Source organism: Zosterops lateralis, assembly GCF_965231275.1.
Source record: "Zosterops lateralis genome assembly, chromosome: 13".
Lineage (NCBI taxonomy): Eukaryota > Metazoa > Chordata > Aves > Passeriformes > Zosteropidae > Zosterops > Zosterops lateralis.
In genome coordinates, this window is record NC_139773.1 from 14652309 (window position 1) to 14677543 (window position 25235).

General features: G+C 45.9%; 1 protein-coding gene across 6 annotated transcripts in view; it reads left to right on the forward strand.

Annotated features, from left to right (window-relative positions):
• CHD2 (chromodomain helicase DNA binding protein 2) overlaps positions 1-25235 on the forward strand; it is a 54458-nt gene that overhangs the window by 5269 nt on the left and 23954 nt on the right. For 3 of the 6 annotated variants that reach the window (XM_083871097.1, XM_083871096.1, XM_083871098.1), the window contains exons 3-15: positions 9220-9427; positions 12133-12219; positions 17094-17155; positions 18445-18567; positions 18880-19026; positions 19923-20056; positions 20717-20942; positions 21655-21755; positions 22394-22438; positions 22595-22770; positions 23451-23575; positions 24176-24392; positions 25016-25105. In XM_083871097.1, coding sequence (XP_083727223.1) covers positions 9220-9427; positions 12133-12219; positions 17094-17155; positions 18445-18567; positions 18880-19026; positions 19923-20056; positions 20717-20942; positions 21655-21755; positions 22394-22438; positions 22595-22770; positions 23451-23575; positions 24176-24392; positions 25016-25105 — 1741 coding nt within the window. Of the gene's footprint in view, positions 1-5124; positions 5995-9219; positions 9428-12132; positions 12220-13228; positions 13350-17093; positions 17156-18444; positions 18568-18879; positions 19027-19196; positions 19259-19922; positions 20057-20716; positions 20943-21654; positions 21756-22393; positions 22439-22594; positions 22771-23450; positions 23576-24175; positions 24393-25015; positions 25106-25235 lie in introns of those variants that run through there. The other 3 variants (XM_083871100.1, XM_083871099.1, XM_083871101.1) reach the window with 3 other exon arrangements.

The following is a 25235-nucleotide window of genomic DNA, read 5'->3' on the forward strand; positions in this document are numbered from 1 at the left end:
TCCCTGTTTTGTGATTGCTGCCAGAGATGGATACAGTATATGCAGTGCTATAAAAAGGCCTCACCAACTGGAAGAAGCTACATTTAGCTGTAATTCATTGTCTTCTGGATTGTTCTTTTTTTAGTTAAACATCTTAAGCTAATCAATCAAATTTTATAGATTCTCTAAAATGCATGACTTTTGCTGAATAAAAACTGGGAAATGGGAATGACCCGGGTAATCCTGTCACCCGGTTTGTGCGGCACAGCCTGTGCTGGGGCAGGGCGTTGCCATGGCTGAGCACATGTGTGTGCTGAGTGTTCCCAGCCCCATCAGTGCCACCAGCCAAGGGACGGTGACGTGGGGATGGCACATTGGAGCCTGTTCCCCTTTCTGTGGGATCGATGTTTCACCTGCCGCACTCTGAGGGCAACAGTTGCCCTTATCTGCACCTTCCCCCACTTCCTCCAGCGGGGCAGCCGAGCTGTGCCTCGGTGGTGGCGTTTCCGAGAACGCGGATCCCGCCTGTGCCTCGGGAACGGCGCTGGGGCTGCCATAACCCCATTTCTGCCTTCAAACAAACACTTCCACTGCTAGCTTCGACAGGGTTCAGGAAGGCCAGGAAGGCACCGATGTTATTTTAATCTCTCCAACTCGGTATAGGGATAAACCAATTCCTGTCTTTGTGTTTCACCCCTCAGAAAGTTGCCCACAGCATTAGCAGGTTACTGAGCTGCCAGACTTGTCTCTGAGGAATTTTTATACTGGGACATATTTTAATTCAGGTTTATCAGCGCTGGTTTTGAGGAGCAGGTGAGGAGGGTACCAGTGGCAGATGCAGACTGGCTGTGAGGTGAAGTACCTGAGACAGCAAGCAGGAGTCCAGGGGCTGAACTGGAGCTTCCGATGCCACGGACTGGCTGCTTTTGAACTCAGGACAGCCCGAGTAAACCTGCTTTGGGTGGGTTTGGCATCTTATGCTGTAATTGCATCTCCCGATACGTAACCTGGAGGTGTGTGTATCCACTGTATCTTGTTTTGTGTTGCACACAACGGTCCCAGCAGGAATTGCAATGTTAAATTAGGCTGCAAAGTTCTGGAGAAGGGAAAGGCTTCTAAATCTCTCCTTGCCTCTAGCTGAAATCCAGCTCAGGAAGGAGGTGATAATGGCTGGAGAAAGCTGTTCTGCTTTATCTCTTCTCTTCTTCAAGGAAAATAAATACAAACAGCACAGTACTGGGGGAGGGCACGGCCTGGATTGCCATTATTAGATAGAAGCAGCCTTCTAGCAAAGGATGTGCTGTTCTACTGACATGGTGTCTTACATCAATCTTTCCGGTGTGCTTTTATCAACACGTGTGCTGAAATGCCGTGTGAAGATGCTCTTTCAGTAGGTGCTGGTGTGTATGTAAAGTCCACCTTCACATCCCATAGAGGAGCCTTGAAATGAAAGAAAAAAAGCCCAGAGGAAAAGTTTACCCCTAGTGACTTGCAGTGAAGATTTTACAAGTCTGTCACACTGTTAATGCCTCATTTTCTTAGAGCAGGGAGTATCTTTTGGATATAATGAGGCAAATGTTGCTGAGTCTTTCCAAATGTGCAGCAGCTCATTTTACATTAACAGCTTGTGTAGCACTGCTGCTAAATTATAATTTTGAATCTCCACCTTCCTTTATATTTACCTGTGGGCTGAGATAACACACTCTGTACTACATGTGCTTTTCTGACCTTGACTAACAAGGGTTAAAAATTAAAAAGTTTTTCACAGTGATCTCAGATTCCTTTCTGGTATTGTGCTGGAAGTGCTGGCATGGCGTTTGATCTTGGCAGGACTCGGTGCAGTGTGTCTGCCAAGCTCCACAGACGGGATGTGATGGGATGCTTAACACTTCATTGCTCACCAACCTTTACCCCAGCTATGAATAAGGGTGTTGCAATGTCAAAAATCCACTGACTCCAGAACACCCAACTTCTTAGGAAAAAGCTGTGTTGCAACTATTTATGTTCCCTACAAGTGTTACTGTTAGGTATAGATGACTTAATAGACTTACTAATGTGTTAATTATAGGAATCGTTTGCATCTTTCTCATGTGGAGGAATCTCTGTGCTTCACTACGGAGTTGTCACCAGTTGAGATTTGAATGCCACGTGCTGTCTGTAAAATTTAGGCTTTGTGATGAGCCTTAAATCTCTTGGTTAAAAACAGCTTTTAAGAGTCACTTGGAATAACCCCCTCAGGCCAGATCAGGCTCCCTTTTTCTGAACTGCAGGTCATCTGGACCATAAAGGAATTTCTGCACCATCATGTTCCTGTTGATGGGGTTTGGGTCCTAAATTTCCATATATACTGCATGTCTTTAATCTGAGACGTTTTAAAGGAAGTTTACAAATGTTAAGGGAGAAAAAGCACCTACTTTTTCTGTACTAATTGTGTGTGCACGCTCCAGCCCCCCTCATGCACACACATGTCCTTTGCCACCTGTGTGCAGAGTCCCCTTTGTGCTGCCACTGAGCTTCAGCCTGGCTGTCCCCGGTGGGACGTGGCACAGCAGAAGGCACAGGGATAGCCTTGCCCGCTGTCTGAGGAAGGTGTGCACCCCCGGGCTCCTGCTCCTCTCCTTGCCTGCGGGTGAGAAGGAGCTGGGAGCTGCCCGCAGCCGGGCGGGGTCCTCCTGCTGATGGGGGATGTGGAGCCCGGAAATGCTTCGCTGCCTCCAGGGGAGAGAGAGATGGGCCTTTTCATACCCTGAGAACTGCAATTGTTCTTCCCTTTCTGTGCAGGGGAAGGGAAGGATGCTGCCTTGGAGATTATAAATGGCACTCCTTAATCAACCAGACAGGTTTTCACTCCTTTTGTCCCTCTGCTGGGTTTTTTGTTGTTTTTTCTTTTTTTTTTCCTCCTCTTTTCCCATTAAACATCCCTAGGCATTTTCAGCCTCTGGCTTAAAGATCAGAGGCAGATCTCCCCATCATGAATGAATTGCTCCTTTTGCATGCTTATGCAAGCACGACATAGTGTCTTTGTAGTGGAGGAAAAAACCCCACCAGCTTTTGGAAAGTCTGTATCATTCAGGATAGCCCAATGTGCTTTGCTAAGCTGCAGCAGAGCAGTGAGGGATATATTTAGCTCTGCCTTTGGCATTTGAGAGCTGGGGTAAGTAGCAGTGGCCAGAATAGGCTGGAAAGCCTCACAGCCTAGTTCAGGTGGGTATTTTGGACAGATACGTCTTGGATGCATAATCCCTCAGCTGGTACAGCAGCACCGTGGCTCAGCTGTGCCTAGTGCTGTGTAAATGTAACTAACACCCTGCAAGCCAAGTTTGCAGGCACAGGTGGGAGAAGTGTGGGTTCTCCATGAGAACTTCTCACATACCTGTTAAAGGGAAGAAAAAAAAAAGTTGCTGATCATAAAGTGAGGTTAGGGAAATATTTTTATGCTTCTTTGAAGAACATGTTGGTAATCTGGAAGGGGCAGCCCTGTCACCATGGGAGTTTGCTGTGCTCCTTTAAAGCTGTCCCGGATTTGGACAAATCTCAAAAATATTTTGAGTATTCAGAGTTGTTTGAGACTCACAACAGTATGAGGAGCCTGGTTGTGTTTAGGATATTTTAGTTTAAGGTACTGCTTGGAGACAGATCAATGCGTAAAAGTACCATGCATAAGAATGGAGAGTAGAGGAGCAGGAGTATTTTTCTTCTTTCCCTTCCCCCCATTTCTACTTTTCCCTGCAGGAAATAAACTGGGAAAAGCTCTTTCACCGAATGACCCTTCTCAAGGCTGCTCAGTCAGAAAATCTTCACCTTGGGAGACAGGCAAGCACCAATCACTTTTTAGTAGACTTTCAGAATAAAATCAAGGGAACTGAAAAAGCTAAGAATGAATTTATCTTCAGTGTCACAATCTGTCCTCCACTTGGCTCTCCCTGCACACTCCATGTGCTGTGTCTGTATGGCCTTGTCTGTGATTACTGTGGTGTTCTCTCAGTCCTCTGTGGTACCCATATTATCTTCTCTTTATCCAATGATCTATAGCTAGAACCCATCTTGTGTTCCTCTCCCTGGCTTGTTTAGCCTAAAGGTTAAATTTAGTTTAGTGCCTTTTTACAGCTACCCTGTGACTCGAGTGCACATATCAACATCGACAGTGCTTGTTTGTATTTGCAATATATGTGAATGTTTCATATATGTTTATATAGAAACTGAATGATTTGGGTTGGATGAGACCTCAAGATTATTCCAACCTCCCTGCCATAGGCAGGGACATCTTCCCCTAGACCAGGTTTCTCAGAGCCCCATCCAACCTGCCTCAAATGCCTCTAGGGAGTGGGGCATTCACAACCTGATCCAATGCCTCAGCAAGCTCACAATAAGGATTTTTTTTCCTAATTAATCTATGCCTACTTCCTTTTAGTGTGAAGCCATTCCCCTGTGTCCTGTCACTACATGTTCTTGTAAATAGTTTATCTTCGTAATAGGGAATATCATGTTTATAGATCAGGTATTCAAAGGAAATGTTTAACAGCAGCACAGTCCTCATCTCAGTTGGTGTGTTTGTCTTTTCTGTAGTTTGTCACCGTGCTTATGTGTCCCACAGTTTGTGCAGGTCACTTTAGGAAGACAGATGTATTTAAATACAGTTTTAAGTTGGTGGCCTGCACTGGCTTTGCTGGTCTGTGCTTTGGAGTAAATCTCAGGTTGGTTCTGCTGGTGGACAGGAGTGGCCTGGAGCAGCTGGCAGTCTGAAGAGCTGTGAGGGCCCAGGGGCTCCTCTCAGGTAGAGCTGGCTCTGCTGGACACCCCTGGTCTGGACCCTACCTGCTGAGGCCAGTGGGGCTGTAGGGACAAAGCATGGAATTGGGATGTTCACCCCCTTCCCAGGTTGTATTAGTTTGGAAAAGACCCCTGAGATCATTGAGTCCAAGCTATTGTTGCCTTGTCCCCTCTGCAACTCATCTGCACTGCCTAGTGCAGCTTATTTCCACTGTTCCTTGTTACTGTTAAGGCTTGGGCTGGTCTGGGTTTAAGCCAGCGGTGATCTGCTGTTCTCTGGGCTATTCAGGTGTGTTATCAGGAAGCCCGGAGGGTCCAGCCAGTGCTGGGAACGTGCAGGGTGAGGAGGGATGGGAGCGGGGAGGGGCTGTGTCCCAGCCACCTGCCCGGGGCATTTGGGTGTCAGTGAGCCAGGACGTGCACCTGGGTGTCCGTTACCCACAGCACTTGTGACACTGCAGCCAACAATGCACAGGAGTTAAACAGTAACGGTTCCTGCTGTCATCCAGCCCCTGATGTCATCCAGCCATGGGATAATCTGCCAAGGTCCTTCTCCAGCCTTCACAGGGTGGTTTTGCTGCTGCCAAATCCCTGCCGAGCTTGCGAAGCCCGGTGGAATGTTGCTGGATTCAAACTTGTTTAGATTCAAAACATTCACAACTGTTCTTAAAGCTGGGAGGAGCTTTGCTTGTGGGAGGGTCTTAGGTTATTAATCCTCCTTTATTCCCCTGTCTGAATTCAAGTTCTGTCCCTCCAAAGCCACGTTTTAAACACTGGGGCAGAATGGTCCCAGTTAGAGCCATTCCCCGGTCAGTTCTTGGTTTCACAAATGCATATTGGGGTCATTTTTTCAGCTGTCTCACACCTTCTGGAAGAATATCTACTGTTTGTTCTTACTGAGAGTTAATAAAATGATTTGCTGTTTGCGAAGATGATCCCCTATAAAATGAAGTCATGTGAAACATTAAATGCAAAGTCTGGAGGCTTCAGGCACATGGTAATTGCCTTTTAAACTCAGATGCCTCCCTGTAAAGGGTCTTATCGCTGCCTTTCAGCTACTTATTTCTTGGAAGGAATATGTCCTTCTTGGTAAGGAATGATTTAGTTTTGCTCCCCCTCAAGTCAGGAGCAGGCTCTTAATTAAAATAGACTTACAGCCTGAAGTATTTCTTAGAAGCCAGAGGAATGTATTTGGCTGAGTCTTTGCAGCTCTCAACTTTTTTTTGTTGTTGTTTCTCACTTCAAGTAAGTTACCAATGGTCCATCTGTTGCTTTCTTTTGGTGTTCATGGGTGTTTTTGGAGGAGGGTGGTCTGGCTGAATTGTGATTTTTTGTGACAATTAATTATATCTTATCCTTCACTTATAGTTTAATTGAAAGCAGGTCTTGTTTGGATGTTTACTCAAGGGCATTAAACCAGGACAAATTCCAAAAATAACTTCTGAAAAGAGGACTTAGGTCTCCAGGTATATAAAGTGTTAGGCCTTATTTGACATCTGATGTTGCTAATACATTATATTCTGTTGGCAGGTAGAAATGCTTCCTGATTGTCCCAGTGACAGTTAGAAAGGATTATTTTATGAATGTAGGCCCTTCAGTTGTTTTTTTTTTTTTTTTATTTTTTTTTTTTTTTTTTATCTGATCAACATAGAAAAGAAGACACATATTTTGCCTTCATAACAGATTGCTCATTAAAAAAAAGAATTATTTGCAACAGCCTTCAAAAGGACATTACCACTTCTCATCTGTGTTTCTTTCCTTAGTAGGGGAAGCAGGTGTGCAGGCAAATACCTGCACATACAGATGTATATGTCACCAGAGAAGTCTCCCTCTTTCCAGATGACACAGTTCAAAGCCTGGAAAAAAGAATTACAGTGTTCAGACAATGTTGTGGATAAAGCACATGAATTATGGCTATTGATGTGCAGAGAGCCTGTGTCCCTGTGTCCTTGAAATAAAGCTTAGGGCTTTGAGGAACAAAGAGCTCCAGAGCAGGAGGAGGACGCTAATTACTGTTCTGCCTCTAAACAAATACTGTCAGAGCTGTCTCGCCTCTGTCTTGCTTGGGCTGTTAAAATTCCTTCCAGCTATTACTCAGAAATCTGATTGACGGAGATACTTTCTTCCTCTTCCGTGTGTCCCTGTGGGACACAGGACACCAACATGCCTCAAGGAGAGCCTGATGTTGCCACTTAGTGTTGTGACAGCAGAGGCTTGGATGCCTCCAGATCCTGTTCCTTTGTGGAGGCCCAGCTGGATGGTGTCCTGCCCATGGACACGTCTGTCCCCAGGGCTGCTGGAGTGCCATTCCCAGAAGTAGTGGGGCATCACCATGGATTATGGCTGTGGCACCACCACAGGTCATGTGTGGGGCACCACCATGAGTTATGGCTGTGGCCCCACCACAGGTCATGTGTGGAGCACCCCTATGAATTATGGCTGTGGCACTACCATAGGTCATGTGTGGAGCACTACCATGGATTATGGCCATGGCACCATCACAGGTCACGGCTGTGGCAATGGAGGGCTGTGGTGGACAAGGGAAGGGGACTGTTGTACAGCCCACCGAACAAGGGGTGTTGTGGGACACCATGTGCAGAGCTACTTCTTTGGTTCTTGTGGATAACCTCCATCCATGGGAGGGGACAGGCAGGAGGGACTGGGCAGCCCAGAATGGCCGTAGTTCAACTGGAATTTCCAGCCCTGCTTGCAGTATGTGATAACCCCCTTCCCCTCAAACCCAGGTTGGGACAGTGAAACAACAGCCATGTGTGATGGCTGCCCCTACTCCTTGAGGAAGGGAGGGAATGGGCTGCGTTTGTGTCCCCTCAGGCCCGGAGGGCCGCGCTCCCCGCGGCTCCCCTTCCCTGGGGCAGTGCCCGGGGTCCATCCCGGGGCTCCATCCCAGGGATCGGGCACAGCCCCGCGGTCTCAAGATGGCGGCGGAGGGGCGGCCGCGAAATGGCGGCGGCAGCGCCTGAGGGCGCGCGGGTGCTGCCCCCTGCCCGCTCCGGGCCCACATCCCCGATCCCGGGATCTGTCCTGGCCGGGGGCGGGACGGGCCCACATGGGTGTAAATGTGCATCCCTCTGCAGGCGGATGTAAATCTACATGTACACATGCTTTGGGTTTTTTGCTTTAAGGTGGTGTTTTTTTTTTTTTTTTTTTTTTTTTTTTTTTTATATGTGTGTGTGTTTTGGTTTGCCTTTTTTATGTATATATTTTAAATTTTTAAATTCAGGTTGTTGTGTGGGCTTGTTTGTTATTTTTGCTTTTTTTCTTCTTCCATTATTTCTTCCTTGAATCATGAAATCTGAGCAAAGCCTTTGATGCACTTTGTTACTTTTGTACAAAAGCAGGAAAAAAAAAATAAAAATCTGTTTAATCCCTCTGTAAAGTTTTCCTGACTCTTCTTTCATAGTGCTGTAATAGATGAATCCTTAAATATCACAAACACATCTGGCTGCCAGTGGAAAGCCGACTGGGAAAGGGGTGCTCCTTGTTCCAAAAGTTTGTAGCATCATTGTCACAGTGTTTTTGTTTGTGGCAGTGAGGTTTGAATGCTGCCTTGTCAGTGTGTGTGTGATAAGGCATACTGAGATTTCAGTTTGCTTTTTGGATCTTAAAATTAAAAAAAATATCTATGTTGGGAGTGACTGGGCAAAGCTATTTGAACATTTTGGCCACCTAAAATAGTTTGGCCTCTCATTGTTTTGTTGAGGAGCCTTTATTTAAGGGGATACTTTGTGAGTTAACCCATTTTTATATAAAGATACTAAAGAAAAAAAAGGAACTACACTTACTTAGTGTTCTGCTCTCCCGTTATTGTCTTGAGAAGTGCAGTGTGTACAGCACTGGTGTAATCCTTTAAAGATGAGCTGCCCCAGCTACAAGCCCATATAAGCTTTCTTCTGCCCTGTCGCTGAATTCATTACTTTTGCAAAAGACATATTTAACATAATTCATGATGTTATGGGTATAGTGTTTGATATGGCCTCTTCCAGAAAGTGGATATTATTTTGAACCACTGGCCACAGTAAGATGCAGTGGAGAGCCATGGTGGAGCAACTGCTTATATTTAATATAGCAGGATGGTCTCTGGATGCTGCAGCTCCCACTGTGCCTCACTCCTCCTTGCTTCAGGACAGCCAGATCCTCCCAGTAGCACCTGGTACTGCTCGTGCTTCTCTTCACCTACCACCACTGCTTTTGTTCTGCATGAGCAGGAGATCCTGGACAGGGATTGTTGGGGCTGGACTCTCACCCGTGTTCATTGCCAGTCCTGGGAAGGAATCGCCTCTGCTGCAGAATGCCAACGTGGGGTGTTTGGGCCTGCAGGGTCCACACTTGTGTTCAGGATTTTCCAAGCCTGTTGTTGTGGCTCAAATATTTGTCTCAGGTTTGCTCGCTTGGTATTTCACAGCTGTGCCAGTGCAGTTAAAATGTAACCTCTTCTTTCTCTACCATTAGTCACTCGGCATCCGAAGAAGCCTCTGGCTCTGACTCTGCAAGCCAGTCTGAAAGTGAGCAGGGCAGCGAGTCAAACAGCAGCTCCGAGTCCTCTGAGAGTCAGTCTGAATCAGAAAGCGAATCAACGGGTTCCAAATCCCAGCAGACCCCTCCTGAAACCAAAGAAAAACCAGCCTCTAAGAAGGAAAGGATAGCAGATGTTAAAAAGGTATTACTCCTGCTGCTCTGCAGAGACACGTTACTCCTGTACCCACCATGGAAGGTCAGACAGCAGGACCTCAGTGGAGCTGTGCCCGGGTTCCTGGCCACTTTGCACATGGACCAAACAGCCTCTGACCTCCAGTGTCCCCAGAGGCTGGTCTGTGTGCCGGAGCCCTGCTGGTGTCACCTGTGAGAGCAGGAGCTGCTCTGTTTGTGGACCTGGAGCACCAAGTAGATAGTTACTGGGCTGACTGGTGTAAATGAGGGACAGCTGCCTGTCATCAGCACATGATCCTGTCATTTCATCCTCTCCCTCAGTCTTTCCACTCCTCTCTCCTGTCTCTCCCTCAGAAGCAATAAAACCTCCCCATGTGATAAATAATCAGGAAGGTTTGTCTCAGGTTTGAAGTTTGAACCACTTTGGGGTTTTTTACATCACTCTTCCTCTCAAAAAAGCATAGGAAGAAAAAATAAGAGGAAGAATGAAAAACCTATTTAACCTCTGCTATTTATTAAGTACAGAACAGTGCTTCTTTGTTGTGTTTTTTTCTCCCTTGCAGCTTCCCAGCTCCTCCCTAGAAGTACCCCTCAGATAGCCAGGTTTTCCCTCCACTTACTGTCCAGCAGGAAAGGGGATTGAGGGTGTTGCTGCATATGTTATCTCTCTGCACGCCCCAGGGCAGAAGCTGCACCTCAGGTACCTGAGGGATAGAGGCACCTGAGTAACACAGGGCAGTGTGAGGTGAGAAAGAGCAACCCAAATACCATTTGGAGACAGGAACTCAGTGAACTGAGTTCTCTTGGAAGGAGAAAATTCTGGTTAGATCAGCTTGTTTGTTTGTGGTGTGTAACTGTCTTGTTGTTCTTAGTAGTGGGTTGCACTGGGCACAGCTTGCTCCTGAGAGTGAGTTTTATGGAGAAAGCTGCTATGTGTGTAAAGGATAAGGAGGAAGGAGAGTACTTCCAGCCTGTGTTCCCCACAGACCTGCCAGGGACAAGTGAAGGATTTTGTTACCAGCTTCTCCCTTCCACAGAGCTCCAGGCTGCTGGCTCAAGTCGTGGCTAAATCCTCCAGTGTTTGGACTGGCAAGGGAGGATGAGTTTATACGGCAGTTGTGGTAACACCATATTAAAACTTGAGGTTTATTGTTGATAAGTGGGCACCAAAGGAAGTCTTCTCTCCCTGTGAAGGATTCTAAGAGCATGTCCCTAACAATAAATCTTAACATTATCCTGTGAGGAAGCACATCCATACACAGGGTGATAATTAGCATGGATGAAACATTAAAAGGTCAGGACACCCTCTAATAAGAAAGCCTCTCCCTTCCTTAATTTCTCTGTTAATGGGTGTCTTCCTTAGCTAGGTGTAACCTAGGCATGTTGATACCTCTTCCCTTTGAATAACCAATGCAATTAATTATATTATTGTTTATTTGGTGTTTGTTTAGATACACCCATGAAGGCAAGGTTAATCTGTTTCAGGTGCTATTAAGATTTGTCATGGAACTTGCTCCCACATTCAAAACCCATGCCATTTAATAGATGAAGACAAGTTCTTCAAATGGTTTGGGGACCATTAAATTTGAGGGTTTACTCTTTCATGAGAATGTACCTCAGTACTTGCATGCCCAACAGATACACACTGTCACGGTCTGTCCCTTATCCCATTACTCCTTTAACAGAGGCAGAGAAATTGCTGGGCTGCAGCCTTGCATCCATCACACTCTCAATCCCAATCACTGCTGCATCTGGCAGCGTATTTTGATTTCCTTTTCCTGCCAGTGGCTTGCACAGATATTTGAAGATTGGAGGGAGAGAGAATCAGAAGGAAATTAATAGATGTAGAAAACTAAGAGCTTTGCTGAGGGAGAGAGGAATTGCTCGTGTAGGAATTTGAGAGGTGTGGTGGTTTGTGTCCCCCCTGTAAATCTTGTGTCCTGTATCACCAACACAGCTCTGCATTCATCCCCTTCAGAGCCTCCACTTTTGTGTCCCCTTCTCCTGCCCATCCACAAGAACAATTGCATGCTCTTATACACAGTGCATTGAACTGGTGAGAGTCTCGTTTTACAGCAAAGAGCACAACCATTCCCAGCAGTCACCTCTGCACATCCATGTGTCCTGGGCTGCCAAACCACATTCCCATCAGTGCATTCAGGAGAGGAACCAGCAGCCACACTGTCTTGCCTTGCCAAAGGACAGGGTATCTTGCTCCATTTGCCATCCAGACTGGGCCATAGAATTCACCTTTGAAGCTGCAGCTGGCCAATGTCTCCAGGCAGCTGGTGGGGCATTCCAACAGGAAAGGAACTGTGCTGGAAGCTGTTAGTGACAGAGAATTGCCCTGTTGAGTTGATAGGTCTGTTCATTCCACGTCCAAGGTGTTGCCTCCATTCCTTGGGCACCGGTGCTGATTACCTCAACACTCTGTCCTTGAGCCTGAGTGCACTGGAGAGTGGTTTGTGCCTCGATGAAAAGATGGACCACTGTAAAGATAACACTGAGAAGAACACATGCTGCTTTAGAGAGGTGCCAAATATCCCAAAATAATAATAATATTTTTCAGCCAGTTTTTTAAACTGTCCATCTACTGGTTGCTAATACCCTAATGTTTTTTCATTGATTTTTTTTTTAAGCCACCATCAAACTTCTCTAAAATGTCAAAAATAATTGGGGTGAAGCAGGCCTTCTGATGGTCTGTTTATTTTGCAGATGTGGGAAGAATATCCTGATGTTTATGGGGTTAGGAGGTCAAACCGAAGCAGACAAGAACCGTCACGATTTAATATAAAAGATGAGGTAAGGAAAAAAAGGATGAGGGATTACTGAACATATAAAACCCAAAGAGGAAAGGGAGGTCTCAACTGCATTGCCTTGTAAACACTGAGTCCCAGCTTGGTTCATGGATTTTGGAGCTCACAGTTGAGGTCCCTCCCAGTCCTGCAGCTGCATCCTTGGCCTGAGACCTCTGGAGTGAGCGGGACCCTGCGTGAGCTGAGTTCTGCATGCACTGATCTGATTGCTGGAATGGGGTGTAATGCAAGGCATGCTCTGCTGTAGGAACATCCTGGAGAGGAGTCTTGTAATTAAAAAAAAACCAGAATGAAACCAAAATGCAACACAAATCCAACCAGGAATAAAGGAAAGTTCCCAGAAACACCTCATAGCAACAAAACAATAATTGTTTCCCATCCTGGAATGGATCCCACTAATAAACGCATTTGTGTGTGTGCAGCCTTATGACACATCACTTTTCTTTGGTTGAATATTGGGGAGTCTTTTATGCTTCAGCTGAAGATGACAGTTGGTCAGAGCCTGGCAGCCAAACCTTCTAATTGTTCCTGTTTCAGAACACTGTTGGTATTTTTCTCTGAAGATGTAGAAATTAGGTGCGGCCTTCATTTGCATCTGACAGGTTTTCTGCAGGGAGCATTTCATCTGCAGGTCTTCAGGAAGGTCAAGTAGCTATAGCAGAGGGGAAAGAGAACCAGAGAGAGGCACCTGTGGAGAGGCTGGGGCTTGGGGCTGGGAATCTGAAGATAAGGAGCAGACTTGGAGCAGAGCAGGAGCCCAGTGGGGCTCTCTGACTCGGGCTGCTTGTGCTTCACCACCAAGAAGTGTGTTTGGATGCTGTAAGGGTCACACGCAGGTCTCCAGCTCCTTGCTCTGGTTTGTTATTGCTGAGCCTTGGTGGCACCCCAGTGCCACCAGCTGCCCTCCAGACTCCTGTGCTGGCTGTCCCGCAGAGCAGAGGTCAGGAAGGGGCTCGGGGTGCACCATTGACATAGCTTTTGTTTTCCTTTTCAAGTTGGCAGAGGCTGGGCTGGCAGGCTGCCCCTCTGTGCGATGCCCCGGCATGCACTGTGCCAGCAACCTCACACCCACCCCAGAGCTCCGCTGCACACCCCCCTGCCCTCTTAGGGGCCCAGGTAAGTCCCTTCTTTTTTTGTTTTACAATATTACGTGGTTTTGCAAATGTTGTTTTCTTTTTCAATATCTTTATTTCTTACTACTTAAGGAAAAAAAAAAATTAAAAATCTGAGATGCAAAAACTTTGCTATACCACAAAATATTGTAAAAAACAAAAAACTCCAAAGGTCCTCCAAATGACCCCCACTGCAACTTCTGTGAAACAGCTGAAATTAAAAAAAATTGGAGCACCCTCTCACCCCTCTCTCCCCAAAGCAACACTGACTGGTCCCCACAGGGTGACTCCCATCTCCAGCAGAGTCTGATGGAGGGTGTGACCTGTCAGGAGCACAATGCTGGGGCCTCAAAGAGAAGGAGATGGAAAGTCTTGCTTTTGGAAGATTCCAAGAGAGAGGAAATATCATAGCTCAAGCCTGCGTGGTGCTGAACACTCTTTGGTGCTGCTGGAGGGGACAGAAACCCAAAGCACATCTGTTTGCCTTCGCAGGGTTAATCCTGTTGCCAGTGACCTGCACCTCTCGCTTGCTGCTTGGGACTTCCAGCACAGTGTCTGGGGGCTTGTAATTGCCTTCTTCCCTAATGCTTCTCTGCAGATTAGCAAAGAGCATCATGCAGGCAGTGTGGCAGGCTCAGAGACCAGAGCAAGGATGAGCCATCCCAGCTCCCTGCGCCACCCCTTGACTCACCTGCACGGGGGGAGATGGCGCAGAGGTGGAGGTGATTCAGGTTTTGAGGCCCTGCTCAATCACTGTCCTCTGAGAGCTGCACTCTGGGTAGGGTTATTTGTGTGTTAGAAATGGTTACCTTCTGGGGATTTCTGGGCTCCTTGTGTAGGTGTCCATGGTGCGATCAGGGAGGGCGATAACTCATGATCAATACCCGGGCGTGGGCTGAGCCTTCGGGGAAGCGAAAGTAAAGCTTTGCATAGGAGCACAGATCTGCTCAGAGGCCCAGAGCTGTCTCCAGGAACAAGAGAATGTGTGAGTTTTTTAGTAAAAACACTACTTCCACAGGCATTTTCTTTGCAGTTAATAAATCAGCTTCAGGTTTCAGCCAGGGAATGTGAGACGTGCAGAACCAGGTGCCTTTCAGAGTATGTAAATTGAAAGGAGGGAGATTTAGGAGATATAAAGGAAATTCTTCCCTGTGAGGGTGGTGAGACCCTAGCACAGAGAAGCTGTGGCTGCCCCATCCCTGGAAGTGTTCAAGGCCAGGTTGGATGGGGCTCTGAGCAGCCCAGTCTGGTGGAATGTGTCCCTGTCCATGGCAGGGGGTTGGAACTGAATGATCTTCAAGGTCCCTTCCAACCCAAACCATTTTATCATTCCATCATTCTGTGATTCCGGGGCAGTTGCGAAATAAATGTGCCCCAGCCAGACACAATCTTTTTACTATAAAAAGAATAGTTTCAGATTGAAATTGGTGACAAATGTCAGTGTATTTTTTTCTGTCAGAGAGAGGCCAGAAGTCACGCACCAGTGTGTTCTAAAAATACAGCTGGTTTTCTTACTGGAAAAAAAAATCTGCTCATTTGCATTTTGGTCAATGCTTTGCCTCATGTATTTGCTGAAAATTCAAACACTACTGGTCTCAATGGGAAAGAGAAGTTCAGCAGACATGAAACTAACCTGGTGAGCTGAGATTCTCCAGCTTTTCTGGAGCACTAGAGTTTGGTCTCTGGCTGTCCTCTGTGCTTTCGTAAACAAGGAATTTACCACCAGGAGACGTGAGGGAGCAGGGAGGAGAGGCTGAGGACCTGCAGCATGGCACTTCCCAGCACTCCATACTGGGATGGGGAGGATATGAGAGCACAAGGCAGGCAGATGACTCAGGCTGGGGACTGCCTGTGTCAGAGGTGATAGGGCTGGGCTCAACACCATCCAAAACAGACAATGCTGTCTTTGAAAAATGTAAGAGAAGGCGGCTGAGCTGCAGTCACAAGTTACATTTTTCAAGGTGGAAGAGTGGAGGAAAAGTCCAGTCATTTAGAGATTATCATCAGCTTTGTAGAGACAGTGACAGAGCAGGGGGAGAGTACAGGCATTAGGAAAATGGACACTAGAAACTTGGAAAATGGGATTTTGGCACAGAAGGGGAGTTAATTTCAAAGAGCTAAAGGTTGTATTTGGTTTTCTCTCAATGTGATCTCTGACGCAGAGCAGAAGAGAAATCCACCCCTCTTTACTTGTGGCTTGCCAAAAGACAGCAAAAGTAAACGTGCACTGAGGGGCAGCTGTTAAAATCATGCCCGATTGGAATGGAAAAGCTTCAGAAAAAGATAAGAGATTAAAATAGAGAAAAGGAAAACTGAGGACTTTTAAATTTTGTGTGTCAAAACTGAAATGAAATTCTGTGGAATGCTTGGCTTGTGTTGCAAGGGTAGGTAGGGCTCTCCAGGGTGTTTGCCAGGCGCTTGCTTCATGGTTGGTAAATGAAACAGGGATTTCATGCAGGGCCGTGAAACAGGTGGAGGAACATGTTTGTAGTGAGATATGGTGCAAAAGGTGTTATTGTGCCATATGCAAATCTGACACCAAATCCAGGAAAGCTCATGGTCAGACATGGCATCCAGTATTTTAGTGTATTTTAGTGGATGCACTAAATGTGAGGCAGAAGTTTCTGTGGGTGGAAGGAAAGCTGGAAAATGGGATGAAGGATGCATGTTGCAGCTCACACCATTTCACAAGATCCTTGTGTGCACAGCTGTGTGAGCTCTGTCCAGGAGGGCAGTGGGGGTGTCACAGGGTGCAAACTGTGGTACCCATGGTGATGGGCAGACAGTTCCTGGAGCCAAAGCTGAATACTGTGGCAAAAAGCAGCTGGAAGTGGGTGATTTCCAGTAAGTGTGTGGAGCAAGCAATCTTGGAGTCTACTTCTATCATTTTAATATTTCTTTAGAAATCTCACATGGGTTTCTTCAGTTTTGTCCCTGCCTATTTGTGTTTCCTGGGGGAGGCTAAGGAGAAGTCATGTTATCTGTGTGGTGATCTGTTTTCATGGTTGACTAGTTTTTATGAAAATGGGGTTGTGTACAACCAGCATAAAGAGATTATTTTAGCTCTCTTGGTCTGTGGGAATTCGTGACGCCCACTTTTAAAATGACACAGCGAGTAGTTAGAATAGCTCTAGATATATTTAGCCAGAGAGACTTCACTGGTGGAGACTACAGGACTGGGAGGAAGGAAAATAGCAGGACAGCTCTGACCCAGTAGGGTCCTTGGTGACTTTTGCTGTGGGAGAAAAAACCCAACAGCAAGACAAAGACACTTTTGATGAAAATATTGCCATTTATGACAATATTTTTATTTAATTCCTTGTAGGAGGTTTGTACAATGAAGGCAGAGCTCGTAATGCATTTGTTGGGATAAATTCACCCATGGGTTTGCAATCCCTGAGGTGTTGCACACACTGCAGGTCTGCCTGGCTGCTGCTGCCATGGTGTCTGTTGGGCACTGAGGGTTGGTGCTGAGGGGTGGATGGGTCCTGAGCTCAGGGACTTCAAGATAGGTGCTGTTGTAGAGCACTCCAGGCTTCCTGCAGAGTTTTCTTCTTCACAATGAGGGCAGAGCAGCAGGACTGAGCAGCTGAGGTGGCTGTGCTGAGAGGCAGCTGTTCTGCACCAAGGTGTCCTTCAGGCTGCAGGGAAAGGACCCTTAGACCACAAACATGTGTTTCACTTGCATCCTTCAGGAGCCAGTCCACAGTGAAACCTACAACTTGATTTTCTCTCTTTTCAATTAAAGGCAAGTAGCGAATCTGAAAATGAGAGCCCAAAAAGAAGACGCCAGAAGCAGTTAAAAAGAAAGTAAGTTTCTAAGGAAAGGGTTTTGAGTGGTGATGCTTTGGTTTATTTCTCAGAACAGTAGTGCATTGGATTGTTTGATACGAGTTGTCAACATGATGAGCTTGTAAAATAAGTACTTTAATAGTACTTTTGATTACTAAAATTGAAGTATGAACATGAACCTATAGGTGGGTGCAATTTTCCAGCTTTTGTTTGTATTTTCCTGCTGTGCCTGTGAGAGAACCTGAATGAGTCAGGTTCACTTTCTGTTGTGAAAGTCTTTCACTTTTCCATCAGGTTACTGATTCTCCTTCAGAGATACTTAAAACAGTTTAATCCCTTCTCCTCCCACCTTTTTGATTAACTGAGAATAAAGTGCCAAATTATTATCCTCTTTTATCTTTTATAACCCTCTGTTAAAACTAAAGAACTTCCATAAAGAATGCTTTGGATGCCTAAGCACCATAACTTGAGTTCACTTACTGCCTTTTCCCATCTAAGAAATACCTTCTAGTTTTTCCAAACACTAAATTGAAGTAGGGAACTATGAGCTGCCTGATGGAGAACATCTAAACAGAGCCCCACGATCCTGCTTGCTTTCTCCTGCATCTTGTCTTTTAGCTTTTTATTTAGTTGTACCCACCAGTGCAGGAGGGAAAGTGATAAAGCACAGGGAGGACTGTGGTAGTATGGACCTCTCCTGGGCAAGGGCAATGATCCTTGTGGACCCTCCATCTCCTCTTGGAGAGAGGAGAGGCTCCTCCAAAAGGCATTTTGGAGCTGCAGCTTTGTTCATAGTTGCCCCCAGAGAACGTGCTTCCTTCCACTAATGGTACATGTGAGTTGGCTTCACACTTGAAGACTTGAATTGGCAGGAGAATTTGGATGGCAGGAGACTTGTTCCATTTTCTGGGCTCCAAGGAGCTCATGTAACTCTGGATGTTGTGGCTCATGCTCTGTGACAGTCAGCACTTCTCTTCAGATCCTTCCAGCCCATTTTAAAAATGCAGAAGTAGAGAAAAAAAAAATCATCTTGCCCACCCAGGTTGGAGCAGTACAGCTCTGCCACCAGCATGTGGTAAGAGCTGCTCTCACTCAAGGCAATCCTGCCACTTTGTGAACAAAGCCCCAGGTGACTGAGACCCACCTAAAAGCAGAGAATCACAACACAACATCCCCCTGCATTGCACTGAACAGCCAAGGGTACAGTTTTGAACTTTTTTCCTGTAATTAAGGCCCTGATGGTTTGTTCAGCCAAGTATTTGTGTAGAGATATCATTGCCCTGCATGACCTACATTTCTGACTGCAGAATTAAATGGAAAAGAGAGGTGTCTGCTGGAGAAGAGGATGAAGATGGAGGGGAGCAAGGCACTAGTGGAGAGAGTGAGCCTGAACCGAAAAAAATTAAAGCAAGAAGACCCGTCCAAAGGAGGTAAGGAAGGGTTGGTTCAGTATCTTTTCCTGCCTGTGCTGTGTGGAGAGGAAATCCCTATTTGTCACTAATGAATGTGTATTTTTCCTGCAATATTACCTTTGTTTATGACCTAGTAAACTTAGGGCCTAGTTACTCCCTCATCTCCCCATCTCATGCTTCAGTGAGCACTAGGGTGGTTTCCATGATAGCTAGAGCAGATTAAATCCCTTAGGAGTCTAATATTTGAGATTTATGCCTCCTTAAAGACTTACTAAAGTGGATATTTACATAAACCATGCTGTATTATGGCTTTATTAACTCTTATTTTAGAACAGTGGCCAAAACTGGTGTTAAAAAGCCCCACAAAATCCAGCGTGGGAAGAGGAAGAAACCAGACTCATCTGAAGATGACGACGATGACGAAGACGATGAGACCCCCAAGAGACAAACTCGGCGAAGAGCAGCCAAAAATGTCAGGTGTGAAGAAGTGTGGGGTTGCTTGGGGGTGAGAGCTGGCTGGGGAAGGGGGACACTGGGTGCCCTGACTCCCTGTGTGGTCCTGCAGAGACCCTGCTCTGCCCTGCAGAGAGCTGTGGCTGAGGTGTGGCTCTTTTGACAGGTTCCTGCTGGGCACATCCGGGGTTTTCCTCATTTTGACATCTGTGAAGGAGGGAATGTTTACCAGTCCCTCTTAGAGGAACGTGAGGAGGTTTGCGTAATATTTCTAAAGCACTCTCAGATGAGATTAATAATTGCAAATAGTAGATGAAAATGAGCAAAAAGGAGCAGCTGTGCTGGGCTGGACCAATTGTCTGAGAGTGGCTGATAGGTAGTGCCTTGGGACAATGTGTTGAGACAGGGTGGAGGTAAAGCTTTATCCATTCCCCAGTGTACCTTCTCACCTTTGGGGCAGTCCCAGTAAGGGACTTGCAAAGAGCCATCGAAATTATATTTTGTGGTGGTTAAATATTCATCAAAGATCAGAAGTGTAGTTCCTAGGGCAGTGTAGGCACCCTGCAGCCTTTTTCATGCTCTGCAACCTTCATAGAATAATCTTTTCCTCAGTAGTGGAGATTTTCTCTTATGGCCTTGCTTCTGCTGCAGGGATTGTTCCACCTTGTGAATCATCTGATGTTGTCCATGGTCAGAAAAACTATAGGGGCAAGATAGAGGATTAGTCTGATAAAGTGTAGCTTTAAGTGTCTTGGGGAAAAATACTGAATGGAGGACTTAAGACATGTGTGTGCTGAACATGCACTGAACCACAGGATAAATGCTGCAGAAGGTGCTCCAGTCTGAGCCATTATCTGTGTTGATGGGCTGGGAAGAGTCAAGGGTTTTATTTATATCAGTTTGGTTTTGATCTTACTCAGCTACAAAGAGGATGATGATTTTGAGACGGATTCTGATGACCTGATTGAGATGACTGGGGAAGGAGCTGATGAACAACAAGACAACAGTGAAACTATTGAGAAAGTCTTGGACATCAGGCTTGGAAAAAAGGGAGGTGCGTGGCTCTGGAGGAAGCCTTTATTTCTGATGGCAATCGCGTGCGCTCACGGTTTCTCTTGAGCTGCTGCAATGCTTTTGCAACTTTAAAGTGGGGCCAAGGGTTGTTTCAGTGCTTTTCATCTTTTCCTCTATGCCTCTTATTTACGTCTTGTAATATGTAATAGCTTTTGTAATATATAATATTGAAGATCCTAACATCTCTGTAGTTTATGTGCTCGGCAGCTTTCATTTAGCCTGCACACATTTTAAAGACGCAGCCATTGTTCTGCAATTCCTGCTTTTCTCTGCTTTGAAATATGAAACAGGTCTAGGAGAGTCAGTTTTCATAGCCCCATTGACAGAGCCATAATGAAAATAAAGCCAATGTTTTGTTCCCAAAGCCTTACAAAAGTGTTTTTGTAAAACTGAACGGTTATGAACACTTTCAAGAGGCCTTTGAATTATACTTAAAGAAAAGCTACTTATGACACATTTAAAAAGATTCTGTTGTATGGAAAACTTTTGTGTGCCTGCCTAATATAGTGTTGCAGAATCTTCTGGATGTTCTTTGTGCTTCCACAAAAGATATATTAGGAGAGTGAGTTTCTGCTCTAATGCAGTTGATGTCCAGTGGTTGATGATGAGGGTACCAAGTGCAGGCTGGTTTCTGTTGCAGCCATTGGAGCTTCCACCACTGTGTACGTGACCGAGGCCAACGGCAACCCCAGCGCCGACTTCGACCCCGAGAAGGATGAGGGGGAGGTCCAATACCTGATCAAATGGAAAGGCTGGTCATACATCCACAGCACGTGGGAGAGCGAGGAGTCCTTGCAGCAGCAGAAAGTGAAGGGCCTGAAAAAGCTAGAAAACTTCAAGAAAAAAGAGGAGGAGATCAAGCAATGGTAGGCTTCACTTCAAGCAGTGATTTGGCCTTGGGCGAATTGTTTTTAGCCAGAGGTTTGAGGAGTCGTGAGTGGAAATGTTTGATTTCTTCATATAAAGTGTGTTTCATGTGCACTTTGGTCTCTCTCTGCCTGCTGAGGAACAACCCCCACACATAAATGATATCTGTGGTGTGGATGGCTGGAAAATGGAGAGGACAAAGCATGAAATCCACACTGTTGCCACTTCCTAGGCTTAAGAGTTGGGAAGGCTGATGACAAATAAATGGTGCACAGACTCACCTGGCCCAGGAGGAGCTCAGGGCTTGCAGCCTTATTAATCCTTAATTATGGGCTTCTCTGTGTGCAAGTTTTTGCATCAGTTTATGTCAAGCTTCCCCAGGAACTATAAGGGGAGCTACAATGTCTTGCCAAAGTGCTAAAGCTGGAGTAGCAGCTTCCATCTCTATTTGGTTCCTGTTTTGAGACTGATTCTTGCATCAGAATAAGACAACATTTAACAGGGAGACAATCTGAACACCTTTGACATTCGCTTCTCAGCAATAATTTATAATCTTAGGAAATTTAAGAAACATGTCATGTAATAGTAGTTTGCCCCTGTGACTTGTCTGACAGAAGGTAGATTTTCTATATGCAACATCCATGAGCACTATGACAGAAGCATTATAGTGTTTTCTTGGTTTTGTTTTGTTTTGAATTATTTTGCATCTAGGCTGGGCAAGGTATCACCTGAAGATGTAGAATATTTCAACTGCCAACAAGAACTGGCTTCAGAGCTGAACAAACAGTACCAAATAGTGGAGAGGGTAATTGGTAAGTGGAGCCATAACTTTGAGGGTAAAGTAGGAATGGGTATTTTATTCCATGTGACAGCTGAATGAGTGTGCAGCTCTCTCTTCCTCCCTGTCCTCCAGTATCCCTGAGGAAAACCCCATGGTGTTTACTGTATTTCATTGTGTGAAATTTAGGAATTTGGACAGTAGAAATCCAGTTTTATAGGTTAGTATTTACAAGCAATACAAATCAGTGGCTCTCCTTGCCTGGAGTCACACCAGTTTCCAACGGGTTGCTGAAATTGTTGCTACTGAAGTTCTTTGTCTTCAACCCTTTGGATATAAGATGTTTGTTTCCAAAGCAGCAGCACGGGCCTGGCTTTTGTTAGATCCACTTTCCTTGGTGTGGTTGAGGATATGGTTAGGCAGCTCAGGGGTGAGATTTTCATGATTAATTAATAAAAATAAAAACAGAACTTACTGGGCACTTTGATAATATCACAGTCATGTCAGTCAGAGGTGCCAGCACCCAGTTGCTTTGGGAATTGGCTGGGAGAGCTGTTTAACCTATTTGCAATTCCTGTAAACACGTGGGTGTGAGGCAGTGCTTGCCTGCCTTGCTCCCTCTGCTGGCCGCCAGCATTCCAACCCTCCCTTCCCTTCTCTCTCCAAACACAGCTGTGAAGACCAGCAAGTCTGCCACGGGACATTCAGATTTCCCAGGTAAAGGAACATTTTTTTGGTCTCTCTACACTTCTCATATGAGCCAAGACCTGTCTTGTGGCTGCCTGGGTAGTTCATTCAGCCTGTGAACCGTGTTTGTGGTTCAGCTTCTCAACCACAGGTGCTGAGGTTTGAGCTTTTTTGCATATTTTTCAGCAAACAGTCGCAAAACATCCTCGAATGACCCTGAATACCTGTGCAAGTGGATGGGGCTGCCCTATGCTGAGTGCAGCTGGGAAGATGAGGCTCTAATCAGCAAGAAATTTCAGCACTGCATTGACAGCTTCAACAGCCGTAACAACTCCAAGACGATTCCCACCCGGGACTGCAAGGTTTGCTGGCTTCTCTTCTCCCCTTTGCTGAGTTCCTCCAGGCTGGGGGAAGATGCAAGCAGTGGGAACATGAAATTTTGTCAGGATAAATGTCAGAGAACATTTTCCCATCCTCCCACCTGCGTTTGAAGGGTTGTTTGCTGCTCTCGTATTGTACTTCAAGCAGAGACGTGAAGCCCTTTGAGTTTCATTTACTCTGTGCACAGTGAGAACGTTATGTCCCCCTAGGGAGTGGGAGGCTTAATTAATCCTTGCAAAGTGCTTCCTCCTCAGAAGGAGCTGCAGCAGTTTTAATATCACTTGGATGAAAAAACAGCACACCTGGGAAAAGAGGAAGCCTGCAAGATGCTGATACAGTGAAGGAGAGGGACAGAAATAATGGGAGAAAAACCAAAAGAGGACAAAGAAGGAAGTGGAGCTTGTTCCACCTCCTATGTATTTTGTGCAGCTTACTACACTCCTGGGGGACTCAGAGCCCTGATCATAAACCAGAGGGCAGCAGGCACATCACAAGAAATGCAGACACAAGCACTGGCTAGGAAAAGGTGGATGAACTTGAACCAGTGAAGAGATACATGCTCTTTGCTGAATTCGCAGATTTCATTGCTGGATTTTCAGCCTTTCAGCCACTGAGTGTTTTTTCTTTCTCATCAGTGGACTTATGGCAGCATCTCTTTCAGGTGTTGAAGCAGAGGCCAAGGTTTGTTGCCTTGAAGAAGCAGCCCTCATACATTGGTGGGGAGAACCTGGAGCTGCGGGATTACCAGCTGGAGGGCCTCAACTGGCTTGCTCACTCCTGGTGCAAGTATGTACACAGGCTGTGATGTTCATTCTGTGGCTTTTTTGTCCCAGAAGGATTTGGCACTCCTTTTAAAGTGAGGTCTTTACCCGCCCTCCTTCTGCAGCTTGAAGGATTTCAAATGTTATTGCAGACACTGCAAGCAGGAACTACCTAAAGCATGAACTTAAGAAACCTTGTGTGGAGACAAAAAGTATTTTCCCTGTCTGGGCCTGTTCACATGATGAATTTGGCTGTTGTGTGAGCCTGGTACATATCAGCCCTAGATTTCCATTGACTTAATGGGGAAAAATGGTTTTTGGCTCAGTGTGCTTATATACTCGTTGAAGTCTTTGAGAGATGTTCTTCTAAAATTAGGCCACTGATTCCCCTCTGCTTTTGCCTATTTTCCTCCAGTTTGGAGTCATCATAATTAATTTTTGTACATTATTGTGCCGCTTTCAGTCTGGCTGTCCCTGGGATCCATTTGGAAGTGTTCCAATAACTGTTTTTGCACTGTCCCTCTCTGTCCTTGTCGTGGACTGCTGTTCATGTGGAGCACAGTCAATTAGTAGTGGCAGAAACATGCGCTCAGACAGCATTTTTGTTTGTTCTCCTCTTTCTCAGGAACAACAGCGTGATCCTGGCTGATGAAATGGGACTGGGCAAGACCATTCAGACAATATCATTCCTGTCATACCTGTTCCATCAGCACCAGCTCTATGGCCCTTTCCTGGTGGTCGTGCCCCTGTCCACCCTCACCTCCTGGCAGAGGGAGTTTGAAGTGTGGGCGCCTGAGATAAACGTGGTGGTTTACATTGGAGACCTCATGAGCAGGAACATGGTGTGTAATCAGAGAGCAAAGGGTGAGGGCTCAGGGAGAAGCACTGGGTGCAAAGCAGCAGCTTGTGCATGATGTGTGTGACACACAGTCAGCTGGAGAGGCTGGTGGATAGTGCTGGAGCACTGCAGGCAGCTGGAGCTGGTGTAGCTGAGTGTGTGGGTGTAACTCCCTGCTGCAGGGAATCTTCTGCTTTATTTTGCCTCTTGGAGTGAGTGCAGCAGTACTGGCTTCTCTCAGAGTCTGGAAGCCAGTACTGATCTGGACTGAAACATGCAGTGAGAAGTCCGGCAGAGTAAAAAGTGCTTGTCTTCAGTGTTTGGAACTATTCAGAGAATGGAACACAAGAGTGTTGGGATTCTAGTGGTGTCCTCAATGAGGTGATGTTTTCATTAATGTCACAACAGCAAGTTAACCTTGTTTTGTTACCTGTGCAAGGGCAGTTGAACCATGTGTGCTCTAAAACAAATTTAGAGAGAGGCGCCTTTAGCTCATCAAATGGCACCTTGGAGCAACAAGGGTTTAGACTTGGTTGCAGTCTCTGGCTTACAGCTACACTAAAATAGCAATTGTTGATGCTTTCCTTTGGATAACATGTTCAAGTTAACTGTTGTCTCCCCTCACAGATACGTGAATATGAGTGGATCCATTCTCAGTCTAAAAGATTGAAATTCAATGCGCTCATCACAACGTATGAGATCCTCCTGAAGGATAAGGTGAGTAATGGCCCAATAATGTTTTTACTTAGACTTCCTCTCATTTTCAAAGGGGAAAGCCAGTTCTCAGCTAGTGGGTTTCACCTCTTCTCTCTGTGGTGATGAAGAACTGCAGCCACTATTTGCTTTT